General features: G+C 44.3%; 1 protein-coding gene across 2 annotated transcripts in view; it reads left to right on the top strand.

Moving 5' to 3' along the window:
- Positions 1–429: 429 nt before the first annotated feature.
- Positions 430–13,531, top strand: part of LOC147050463 (uncharacterized) — a 27,398-nt gene continuing 14,296 nt past the window's right edge. Inside the window, exons 1-2 of one of the 2 annotated variants that reach the window (XM_085923018.1) lie at positions 438–492; positions 925–1,105. In XM_085923018.1, the coding sequence (XP_085779144.1) occupies positions 989–1,105 (117 nt within the window). In that variant the 5' untranslated portion in view covers positions 438–492; positions 925–988. Of the gene's footprint in view, positions 1,106–13,531 lie in introns of both variants that reach the window. The other variant, XM_085923019.1, reaches the window with a different exon arrangement.

Consider the following 13,531-nt stretch of genomic DNA (forward strand, 5'->3'; position numbering starts at 1 on the left):
AATTAATGTTAATTTCTTTTTTAAATACACAATGTGAAAATCTCTTTTCTGAAGTATTTTCCATTCTCTGCTTGCTTAAGTTCACTGTCGCCATACAGTACTCGTATCTTAAATTTGTGTTTGCAAGTCAAAACAAAAAGTCTGGTCTCTTAAAAACTCATATCTGAAGGCAAAACTATAGCAGCACGCAAATGTCAGCGGGAGCATTTTGCCTGACTGACATGCAATGAGTGTACTAAAAGCTGTCCCAGTGAGCACGACAAAGAGCGTCCATGGACCTTAATTCTCAATGGGGGTAGAATGAGAGAACTTCTCCACGCCGCCTCCCTGCTCGCCGGTAGGTGGAGCTTGTCTCCTTTGGCTGAAGAGGAGGAGAAGGAGGAGGGAGAGCCAGAGCCGGAGATGATTAAGGTGGGGGGGCGAGTGAGAGAGAGAGAGAGCGAGAGCAAGCGTCAGCACTCCATGCGTTAAAAGGGCAGATGGTAACGCCGGGTAAGTGAGGAGCAAAGCTCTCTGCCGGCCGCGCATCCAAAGCTCAGCTCGGTTGCTTCGCACGTGCCACCGCAGCGTTTCGCAGGCAGCTGCCCCATAGAACGCAGCGGCGCCAGCGGCACACTGGCAATGCTGCCGCCCGCCGCTTCTACTTCTTCGTCTCCGACCCCACGCTGACGGGACACAGCAGCAAAAGTGCAGAAGGAGGAGGATTGGGAGCTGAGACAAACGGGGCGAGTTGGGGGCAACATTTGGGAGAAACCTACTAAAGAAAGATGCAACGCGCAGCCAGTGGCAAGAAGAGACGCATTTAGGACATGAGACCAGTGAAATTTCGGAAGAGAAACTAGCAAGAGAAAGACAATTCATCCGCAAAAGTGTCAGCAAGAGGGAATAAACTCCATTTTTTTTATGTGTTTGGTTGCTCACAAGTAGGAGCAAGGAGGACGATTTCCACTCCCTGCGCAAGTCCGGCAAAGTCAGCCAGGAGCTTCCGATGGCGTGCTACTACATCGTGATCAGCTCCACCCACCTGCGTGACGGACAGCTCAGGAGCATCAAAGGGGTGTTCCGAGGACCAATTGGAGCCGGCGGACACCAAAGCAACAAAACGGTAAGGCACCTTTGCCGGGCCGGCATCTTGATGAGCGTCCGGACAGGGGGTCGTTGTTACGACTTTGACAACGTTGCAACTAGCGGCGTGGCCTTGCTCAGAAGTTCCCGTGAAATCCGGCCACATTCAAATCTGGTTGATGGTTTGAAACATGCAAGCTCTCCCTCCAAGTGGCTCGAATCAAACTTTTTGTCATTAATCAGTGTTTTTTTTTATTTTTTATATATAAACAACAACAGCACTGTCACACAAGTTCTCCAGCAAAATGCGTCAAAGTAATAATGCGAACAAGTTGTCAAAGAAAGTGAAGCAATAATGAGTGTTTTGAAACAGCGGCCGCATCCGTCACCTCTTCCCATAATAGTCCGCTATATATACGCGGAGAGTTAATTGGCAAACAAGCGCACACGACGGCCGCCAGTCACCTTGCCTCCTTGTGCGCACGACGACTAATTTTATCTCCGTCGGCGCGGGTGGCCTTCTGATGAAACGGCGTGAAAGCGACACGCCTCAAAGTAAGCCGCTGAGATGTGATATGTGTTTGCGCAGCACAAAAGAAAGAAAAAGGAGATCATCCTTCATATACATTGGCTTGGTGATTCCCAACCACTGTGCCGTGACAGGTCGCTGGGTTCGCCACCAATTTCCCTCTGTCGCTTTGAAAGCGATTTTCTTTTTAGATGCCCGACATGGTCTTACTTTTTCATGAAAGAATAAATGCTGTTCCGCTGTTCTGAAATGCTATATATATATATATATATGTATGTATGTATATATATTCACGCACCACACACACAATGAAATATATTTATTTCAGTAATGAGCTGATTAGTTAGTTTTCTGCAACAATGCCTGAAAAAAATTTAATTCACTGCATTAATTCTCAAATGTAGCTTTGGATTCTTTCTCCAGACCTCCATCAGCAGCCAAAGTCAGCCCCTTTCAGACACGATCGGAATCCTCAAATGGACTTTGCCCAGAAAAGTCCTCCGATCGGAGATGTTCCGATCTCCTTCCTGACGAGCGTTTGGCCCATTTTAAAGAGCCCAAAATGAGACAGCAAGAGATCGCATGAGTTTTGACCTTGAGTGCACATTCCCGCTAATATGTTGAGGATTAGTGCGGTGACAGACAGCACGTGGTCAGCCATAACAAAATGGCAACATTCACCTCAAATGGATGCCGCTGTCCTTTTCTTATTGAAGGCATCAGAGCTACATTTGGTTGGCTCACTTTGGACGATTGGATTTCTAATTTGGATTTGTTTGCATGTTTGAAGGTAATTGCTGATAATGTGTAATAACTGCAAACCGTAGAATTGTGCGGGCATAACAGTGAATCTTTTTTCACTGTTGTCACCTATTGCTCGTGAGTTTGAGCTCGTCACTGAGAGAAGGCAGAAAAAAAATTCTGACTTGTGGAGTGAGACTTTTCATGTAGCTGCTAAAGCAGCGGTGGGCAAACTACGGCCCGCGGGCCACATCCGGCCCATTGGTCTTTTTAATCCGGCCCGCCGAAGATTGGTACAGAATTAAGGTTTGATGTGAATGATTGCATTTATTTCATTTTGACTTGTAATGACAGGAATTTCAACACCAGGGGGCGACCATTTTGTGTTCAAAAAGAGGTCCGGCTCTATACAAGTCAATGGAGAATTCACCTTCTCACTTGATTTCTAACCTCAGTAAACGTTTTCAAAATGTGTTTATGGTCTCAATCGCTAGTTTAAAGCCTTCTTCAATGCAGTCTGGTGTTCATTTGTGAAATGTTGGCCTCCCTGATTTTATATTTAACGATAAAGCAGGCTACGTGGCTACGTTGTGATTGACAGGTTGATTGACCAAAGTCCTTGAGATCCAGCCCTCGCAACCAATCGCAGCCTCCCCGCTCTGCCGTTGGTCCCGCCCAAACTTCTATCCATGACTCCACCTCATGCCCATATAAGTAGAATCCGTGTTTATTTTTTCCCGGCATGCACCTGAAATTTTCAAGATGGCGCTGCCTAGATTTTTATGTTTGATATGTACTGTTAACAAATGCTGGTTTTTTTTATATGTATTGTATCTTGTGCTGACCTGGCCCGTCTGTCAAATTTTAAAAGTAAATGTGGCCCCCAAGACAAAAAGTTTGCCCATCCCTGTGCCAAAGAATGCCTGCTTGTCCCCCAAGAGTGCATAAACGTTATTGAATTTAGAAGGTTTTTTTTTTTTTTAATCCAATTTGAGATGGTTGGGGTTTTTTTTTGTTAGCCATAAAGAGTTTTTCTGCCTGGTGCATTATGGTGGCTCGAATATGAACATAATTTTGCAATGCTAGATGACATCGCCTCAATTTTCCCGGGTCATAGTGGAGGTATTTGATTGACAGTTGAGTGGGGTGTGGTTTCAGCGCATTTAGATGACACAATTTCTAAAATGACACAATTTCTAAGCCTATATCCTTGGCCATATTTGAAATTATTCAAATTCGGAAAGAACGTCCACAGCACGAGCAATTGTGCGTGACACTTTTATCACTTGAAAGGGTTGCATTCAGTCAGCTTGGCTTTGCTATTTAGATCAGGGGTGTCAAACTCATTTTGGTCTGGGGGCCGCATACAGCTTAATCTGATCTCGAGGGGGCCAGAACAGTAAACCCATTGCAAAATTACATAGAAGTAACAATAAGTCCACTTTTTTCTTTGTATTAGTGCAAAGGAGAAGAAGTAAATGATAAAATTGTTATATTAAATGAATTGTCCTTTTACTAAATATATTATGAACAACTTAAGAGTTTTTAGGAAAAGTATGTGCAATTTCAACAACACTTTTACTCAGTTTAACATTTATTTAAGTGCATTATGCATGAAAACTGATCACAGTGATTGTACAATGTTGCAAAACATTTAGTCACAGTTTTGTGGAACTTACTCCTCTGTGACAGTCAAAGTCTCGTCAACTCCACGAATGAATATGGCCAGTTGAGCGACGTCTGTAATATCAGTACTCTCATCAATTGCAACAGAAAATGCCAGAAATGACTCCACTTTGCATTTCAGTTGGCTGCCCAAATCTGTCGATAGTTCAGAAATCCTGTCTGCCACGGTATTTCTCGTCAAGCTAATATTGGCAAAAGCTTGTCTCTTCTCAGGACACACAATTTCGGCAGCCTTCAGCATGCGGTTTTTGACGAACTCCCCCTCGCAGTACGGCTTTGATACTAATGCTATTTGGCTAGCAATTAGATAGCTGGCTTTCACCGCAGCATCACTGGCCTCTCGGCTCCGGGTGAAAACAGATTGCTGTTTCTTCAGACTCACCAACATTTCATTTACCTTCTGTTTTCTCATTTCTCCGTGCAAGCGGTTGTATTTCTCACCATGCTGAGTTTCATAGTGGCGCCGAATATTGTATTCCTTAAGCACCGAAACTTGCTGCATGCACACCAGGCACACAGGTTTCCCATTCACCTCCGTGAACATATAGGAAGAGGTCAATTTTTCCTGAAAAATCCGACACTCTGTGTCCACTTTTCTCTTTTTTGACAGTGACATTTCGCTGATGAGGGTGCCAGCGTCAACAGAAAAAGCGGGTAAAGGGATAGAACCAATCAGTGCTTCACTCTGCTGTTAGTTCCGCCGCAGCGCCCTAGCGGACAATATAGGAACTGCAGATTCGAAAGAAAATGAAGTTCATTCTTTTTTTTTAATAATGCAGATTTATCCCCCGGGCCAGACTGAACCCCTTGGCGGGCCGGTTCCGGCCCGCGGGCCGTACGTTTGACACCTCTGATTTAGATGGATTAGCATCCAAGCTAGCAAACATGGCTGCTTGTCAAATGGTGTTGCTTCATTCTTAATGACTGTCAAAGTGTTGATGAGTTTTCTCGCTTTGAAAAGCACCAGCAGTGTCAACCTGACTCATGAGCCAAAACTTTGCACAGGAAAGATGCATCCAATTGGAGCTTGTGCGCAGCCATGTGAATTTTTCACACCTTTTCCCAACATCGGCCAGCCTGGCAGACACATTACCGCGGCAACGTCCATCCCAGTCAAGGCAAATAGTGTAGCGCCGCTTTCGCCACATCATGTGTCAATATCGTTCAGGGGTTTTACACAAATACCAGATTGTAGCCCATTTTTCCACTTGTCGATAATGTTTTTTTTTTCTGATACCAAATGGGCTTTGGATTTTCTTTTTTTAACAGCCATAAGAATGTTTGTTTACATGTGTCGTTGGTATCTGTTGTTAAATTGTGTGTGTACCGGTGATAGGTCTTAGTGTTATTCGTATATGTGTGTAGTTATTACCATACATGTTCGTGCAGTCGTTGTGTGTAGTTTGTGTGTGTGTCATTCCTATTGTCTGTCGTTCGTTATTGCAGTAGACGTGCGCAAAATTCTAGTTATAGTTTTGTGTGTGTGTTTGTTTGTTTGTTTGTTTGTGTGTGTGTGTGTGTGTGTGTGTGTGTTTGTTTGTTTGTTTGTTTGTTTGTTTGTGTGTGCGCGCGCGCGCGTGCGTGTGCGTGCGTGCGTGTGGTGCATGCGACATGGCAGGAACTCTGTGGATGTGTGAAACATCAGCCATGACTGAGGAGCCATCTGCTGCCCACAGCTACGTGTGGGTATGCTTTACGTGTGTGTGTGTGTGTGTTCGTGTTTGTGTGCATGTGTCCTCCCGTGACACAGTGCGAGCGCCCGGCTGACCCATGTGACTTATTTACGCCGTCCTACGGAAGATGAAGAGTTTTCCCACGTTGACCCTCAGAGGGAACCGTGCGAAGCGTGTTTACTCGTCAACACGTTACTCTAAGTCTTCACTTTCAGATGTCGCCTTTTTGGAAGTTTCCACGGTAACGACAGCTCGTTTGTGCGCCATCAGTCTTAGTGGAAAACTGCCCAGGCCAACGCTGCCTAAGAGCTTTTTTAGCTGCACTCAGACAAATTCAAAGTGACTTTAGGCTTTATATTAGTGCTATAAGTCGTCTTGATCTTGGGAGTGTAAATGCTGTAGCGACAGCTCTTTTTCTCTCTGCAAACTGCCGAGTCACACACAGGTTAAGAAGTCAGCCCTTCGATCCAAAGAACCATCCAAATATTTGGCTCATTTGTTCTTGGGATTTCAAAAACACGAATGAGGAAAGGAGCCGCTGCCAAGGTGGCCTCTCGTTCCCCATGGCAGCGGCAGCCAATACTCGCCTTGCCGATGTCATGTTTAAAGTTGCAAAATTGGGTTTTGCCTAATCCATTTGGGTAGTTTTCTCTCTGTATTTTGCTTGTCCAAGCAAAATTAAGTGTGCTGCAGTTGTTCCCCAGTTAGCAGATTTTATCATCTGGGTTGTTCCCGCTTAGTTCATCAGTTTTTGTGGCCGTTGTTTTGCATCAAGCTTAAAGCGTTTTCAATGCTATCAGTGTTGCTGTGTCGCGGGCTTGCTTGTAAACAACAAAACCCAAAAAACTCTGGAGTAAGTATATTGCGCTCAACAGCAGCCAGCTCAACCTGTACGTATGTTTACAAGGAATTCTTCCTGGACTTGCCGGAACAGAAATGACACTTATCCAACATGCCAAGTCTACTGCAAGAGCTGTCGTGGCCCTTTAAAAACAAAGCACCCCCCTCTCCCCTCTCCTTCCAGAGAATGATTTTCCCTCTTAAGATGTTCTTAATGAGTTGTGGAGTGCCGCATGCTTAAGTATATATTTATGTAGCTCCCCCATCACCATGGCAACTGTGGGGTAGCGAGCTGGAAGCGTTGAGGGGGCGTCATCGCGACTCGGGTGAACCCTGCCAATGAGGTGGGCGGTACTGGAGGTGTAGGGGGGGCAGAGGGGAGATGGATGGTCGCCAGGTGCGATGGTGACGTCGGAAATGCAAGCAGATGGACGAGACGCCGAGTGAGACGCAAGTTTACCCACACTAACATTTTTTAGTCTGATGACTCGCTGCTTCTTTTTTCTTTTTTTACTTGAAGCCATTGTTTTATTGTTTTTCCCAAGCGTTGCACTGCAGGAAATGAGACAAGTTCGCCTCATTGGTCATTTCTTCAACTAGAGCCATGTTATGCTCATTACAGGTTTCTCGTGCGTGTGTGTCAAAGTCAGCTCTATTGTCAATCATTTCACATGCCAAGACACAGAGATCGAAATTGCGTTACCTACTATCCCACAGTGACAAGACATATAACAAAACATCCAAAAAAACAACACAAAAAGTAAAAACAAGAAGACACATACAATGAATAAATGAGGGAGGGAGGGAGGGAGGGAGGGAGGGATAGCTTTAGGGTAAATAGGAAGGGCTACTCTTTTTTGTGTTGTCGGTTCATTTACACACAAATAAAAAACCATGACCAACACAGGGGAAGCCAATTTTCTTAAAAATTGTGCATTCTTAACGAAGAGGAACAGTATGGGTTCAGAAAAACCGTAGAAAACCAAAACAACGTGTCTCTAAGACTTGCACGTATGTATTTTAATGTTGACTTTGGTCATCATGACGGTTTTTGAAGCTCTCTAAACACCGCCATGATGTCCAAAGTCAACATTAAAAACTTGGAATAATAATGTCATTGTCTTTCAACAAAGCGTCATCTGCTGGACGCGTTTGCCTGCTTAAAAGTTGGAAGACGTTCCAGGAAAGACTTCTTGTTGTGTTCTTTTGCCTTTTCTTCTCTTTTCTGGGGACTTCTCCTTCTTTGCCTTTCTTGTCATTTCATTAGATTTCCGTGCGCGTTGATGCCACGCAATCAGCAGGCCGCCTTTCTTCTTCACCACCTCGTCTTCTCCTTCAATCGGCTTCTCATTCTTCTCCCCTTTGATTGCGTCCACGCTCGCCTTAGAGCTTAGCTGCCCCTCCTCTTGTCACCGTGCTCTCCTGTTCAGTCTCAATTTAGTGAGCAGTAAAAACAAGTATCGAATCGTCCTAAAAACAACAACAATCCGGCCATTATTCAGCCATCTCCATCTGGATGGCTCACATGCACGCACGCACCCACGTGGAGAGCTCAGTGATTTGAAGAGGAAGGGAAACAGAAGGCCAAGGATGCGCACTCTACTGGAGGCGAGCGTGGCCGGCCTGGCAGCTCTTGTCTTTTGGCCAAGATTCCGTCCTCCCTCCCCCCTCCTTTCCTCATCCAAACACCCCCTGCCCCCGGCAAAAGACGATACGTAGGTCCTCAAAGGGCTGGTTTACACCGTGGATGTATGTGCTCAAGCCACATTCCGTACCAATGTCTGATTTAGTTTTGTGTTCATTTTAAGTGACGGGTATGAATCGCGTCCCGCTCGCATGTACTGAATAAGGCCACGGGCAACAAAACAGATGTCAACTCAAGCATGTCAATGATACACACACACACACACACACACACACACACGAGTCACACGTTAGCGGACAACAGCTGCTGACGGTCACAAGATTAGGTAGGCCATCTCGTGCCATTCATTCCGACACGTGTGCAGTTCAAAACAAGCCTCTCGAGGCTACTTTACGGCTTCACTAGCAATCAACCGAAAGGTTGTGTCAATATTAGACAGAAGCAATCACAGTGCTGCTCATGTGCATTTCTTTTTTTTTTTAATCCTCACGAAAGGGAAAAAATAGTTTCATTCAAGCCACAACAGCGGAAGTAAGCACTTAGTTTTTCTTTACCTGCGCTGAAAATTGATGACAAATTGGGATGAAATGAGGAAATGACAAGTGGTCACAAACAGTGCGTCCTAAAAAGGAATGACATCATTATGATGACATGACAGTCAGGGATACACTCCAAGTAGGATTTGATGCAGAAAATGGACATTTGGATTCATATGTTTAGTTTGAAACATTTTTCTGCGATAAAAGTGGAATGACAAGATTGGATTCGCTCTAAAATATTTTGGGAGAAAACTGTTGCAAGGAAATTTTCTTTTTCTTTTGAGAAAAAACTGTAGACAAAAAGACAACGAGATCGAAGTCTAATTTAACAACATTCAACTATGGTAAAAATGTTAACAATTCTAAAGAAAGTATTTATAATCTTACTTTTTTAAGAATAGGGGATTTAAATGGTAAATTTATGACAAACATTGAAATTAATTTGTTAGTTTTTTTTTCAATAATGTTTTATGAGAAGAATCTTAAAACATTGTAAGGAAGGAATGAGATGGAGGTCAAAATGTATCAAAAACTTAAACGTAAGGAAAATATTTTTCAGAGAATGTATTGTCATCTTAGGATAAATTTTAATTTTTTGGGGGGCGTAGACTGAACTCAAAATCTAACTGGAAAAGAGTAAAGGTAGCTCTGCTTCAGCTCTTTGTTCTGATAATATTTGCTTTAGCTTTAGTTAGTTACTAGTTTGTTGGTAAGTTAGTAGTTACATATATCACTTCTAAAATAAAAGCTTTTTGTTTGTGACTAAACAGATGAATGAATGAGAGTGTCTCCATGTGTGTGTGTGTCTATTAGTGAAATTGTGACTTGTGTTGTGTCAAAGGAAATGAACGACGTCAAAGATAACCAAATGGTGTCTGCGGCCACCACAGGTCATGGCGGTTATCTTACCCTGCGCTAAACATGCGCATGCAAATGTGCGTGCACGCGAGCCACCGGTGCCCTGTGTGTGCTCTGTGTGTTTGCTTGGCGTGGCGTCAGCACTTCTAATGACAGCGCAGCAGCAGATCGTATCGATCAGCCCGACCCTCTCTGACCATCAATACCGATGATACCATCCAGATAAGCTTACACGCAATCAATAACAGTCTCTTTGTCTGTGTGTGTGTGTGTGTGTGCGCTGCGTGTGTCTGATGTCACTATGACCTAACCTGTCTCAAATAGGCCACACTCTCTTTGTGCATCTGAGGTTGTACTCAGGAGCGACTCGTATGTGATTTTTTTCAAAAATTTTCAAAATTCAAAAATCTGCGATGTGAAACCGCGAAAAACGAACCGTGATGTAGCAAGGGATTACTGTCATTTGAACTGCAAGTGACGTCACCCGTGCCGCGCGGGGGTTGTTTACATAAAAGACAAAGGATTTGATCACGGGATGACGAAGATGACAAAGGGCCCCACGTACTACCGGCATCATTAACGGCTTTGTTTGTGACACGGAGGACAAAGAGTTTGAAGGATTTAATGATTTGGAGTGACACAGAAGGTTTGAAAAACTATTATGGCTTTTACGCACGCCCGGTCCTTCTCGACGGGAGCTCTCTTTCACTTTCGTGGATGAAAGTCGGGGGCCGGCGCTCGGCCAGGTGGCTGTCCAGGGACGGTGGATGGGGCTCGGACATGGCTTTTACGCACGCCCGGTCATACTGGACAGACCTGTCTTTCACCTCCGTGGATGGAAGTCGGGGGCTGGCGCTCGGCCGGGTGGCTGTTCGGGGACGGTGGATGGGGTTCGGACATGGCTTTTACGCACATCCGGTCCTATTTATGGAGCTCTCTTCCACCACCGTGGCTGGATGTTCAGTAGTTGTTGGCTCGTTGAACTCTTGTTTTGTTAAATAAAGAGCCGTTTACCAAACCCACGTCTTTCTTGGTACTTTGTTAACGCTACAACATAGTTATATACTAGATTGCTGCAGCCCACCCGTGCCGTTGTTGACATGAAGAACGAGGAATTTGATCGATGGATTTAATGATTTGGAGTGACACAGATGGTTTGATAATGTTGTTGTAATATGATAGTTATTTAAAATATACTATATTTACCGTTATATGGGTCTGTGGTATAATTAGAAATGCAATTTGCAACGGGTCCGACGTCAACATATGCGGCACATACGCAGCATTGTTTACATAAAGCACGATCGATAGATTTAATGAATTGGAGCGACACATATGGTTTGATAATATTGTTACTATATGATAGTTATTTAAAATATACTTTATATATCGTTATATGGGTCTGTGAAATAATTAGAAATGGAAATCACGACAAATCAGAGGGCGAGCGTACTCTGCATTATTTACCTCATAGCCGATCAATGTATTTAATGATATGGAGTGAGACAGATGGTTTGATAATGTTGTAATATGATAGTTATTCGAAATATACTTTATATATCGTTATATGGATCTGTGGTATAATTAGAAATGGAAACAAATAAACAAATAGTCCGACGTCAGCATATGCGGCGCATACGCGTACTGCAGCATTGTTTACATAAAGCACATCGATGGATTTAATGAATTGGAGTGACACAGATGGTTTGATAAACGTGTTATTTATGTAATACTTACTTGAATAACTTTGAATGTTACGTCAGGCCCGTTACGTTAGCCTGTTGTTGCTGGTTCATGTCTGTTTTTGGTGTTGGATTTTGACAAATGCATTCGCCCCAAATGTGCGTCTTGTACTCCGGAGCGACTTATATATGTTTTTTTTCACTTTATTGTGTATTTTTAGGCTGGTGCAACTTATACTCCGGAGTGACTAGTAGTCCAAAAATTACGGTATATGCACACACACACGCACTCACACACATATCCGTGTGTGTGCATGTCAGGGGTGCTTTGGGGCACCTTAAGGTCAGTCAAGGTGAGCTGTAATTGAACTGAGAGCAGATCCAATCGAGCACCACTTGTGGTAAAATGAATTGGCCTTACACGAGGAACCTATGTGTGTGTGTGTGTGTGTGTGTGTGTGTGTGTGTGTGTGTGTGTGTGTGTGTGTGTGTGTGTGTGTGTGTGTTTGTGTGTGTGTGTGTGTGTGTGTGTGTGTGTGTGTGTGTTTGTGTGTGTGTGTGTGTGTGTGTGTGTGTGTGTGTGTGTGTGTGTGTGTGTGTGTGTGTGTGTGTGTGTGTGTGTGTGTGTGTGTGTGTGTGTGTGTGTGTGTGTGTGTGTGTGTGTGTGTGATGTGCGTAAAGGCCACGGAAGCTGTGAAAAAAAACAAATCCAATTGTGACGGCTTCAGACAGACAAAGGGCACATTTATTCAGGAGAGCAAAAAGAAAAAGTGTATGTGTGATGTCAATCTTTTCGCACACCAGTTGCCATGGCATTCTGCGCTTGCTTTTATTGTTATTTCTTTATTATATTTTTAGGCATGATCGATCAATCAGTTAATCAATCCATTTTGCCAACAGATGTTTGAAACATAAGAAAGTGTTAAGTGCTAAAGAAACTGGCCCTTGTAGGATCAACATAAGAACAATGTCAAGATCAGAACAATAGCCAATTACCAAAAGAAGAGTCGATCAATCAAAGTTAATTTGCGCAGGAAGACGCAACGCAAAGTGTTTTGCACGGATTAGCATCAATAGCGCCCGCAAAGCTTATGAAAAAGCAAACAAGTCTGATCTTCCTTGCGTCTGTATAAGACAGTGTGAAGTCTTACCAGTTAAATTTAATCATATCAGAGTTCTATGCAAACACGCATGCTGGCGTTAAAACAGTGAGCATGTTCATTTTTGTGTATTTCTGACTTTTTTTCATGCCGATCTTAGCATGCGAGTGTCTTGTATCTTTGAGCTTTGGTTGAAATGAGTTTGTGCATATGCGTGTTTTGTGTTGGTCGGATTTGTTTCGAGCGCGAGTACTCTTATGTACCTCTGTATCTCCTCCTACAGTCCGTCCTCCTCCCTGCCTGTCAGTGTGTGTGTGTGTGTGTGTGTGTGTGTGTGTGTGTGTGTGTGTGTTTTCCTTCGTGTGTGTGTGTGTGTGTGTGTGTGCGTGTGTGTGCGTGTGTGTGTGTGTGTGTGTGTGTGTGTGTCGCAAGATAACATTGTTGTCACAGAAATCTATCAGCTCCAACAGGATTGCTTTTCGCCGGCTTTGCTTGCTCCTGTGTTTCATTCTTGTTTCCTGCACCTCAGCCTTGCCCCCCCACCTCAACCCCAACCCACCCCCACGCAAACCCCTTCCCCACGCCTTCTCCCCATCACCCTTAAGATTTTCACTGGCAAAGTAACACCACCAGTTGCACTTAATAGTTTTGACACTTGTGTGTGCGTGCGTTCGCCAGCACGTGGTCATCTCCTCTAAACGATTCCCCCACTGAGAGTGAAATAGATACAAGGTGTCTCCCCCACAGCGGGACGGGAGCGCGGATGCATGCGGAGAAGTTGGAGATAGATGACAAGTCGGGAGGGATGGAAAGGCGGGGAGGGGGGGCGTTTGGGGAGGGGCGCAAACATGGCGGAAAAATGAGCGATGGAGTACGAAGATGAATGGGAGGGTGGCCAGCTGGAGGAGAGACTGAGTTAAGAAGAGAGCAGGTGTGATGGAACTCAGCTTGCACGTTACATTTGTCACAGAGAATATGCCCGCCATGTCGGCACGTGTGTCACCTGCTCCGCCTTCATCCGTGACCGGACGTACACCAAAACAGCTTTTGTTAAGATGAGCTGCTCAATCTATGTGCCACCCGAGTTGGTTAAAACTGCAGGCCTTTGACGTTAACTTCCTGGCGGCCCAGGGGTATTCTTATATATTATGTATAGATATATCTATATATATC

The sequence above is a fragment of the Syngnathus leptorhynchus genome, chromosome 10, assembly GCF_054491065.1.
Source record: "Syngnathus leptorhynchus isolate UIUO chromosome 10, UIUO_Slep, whole genome shotgun sequence".
In the NCBI taxonomy this organism is placed as follows: Eukaryota; Metazoa; Chordata; class Actinopteri; order Syngnathiformes; family Syngnathidae; genus Syngnathus; species Syngnathus leptorhynchus.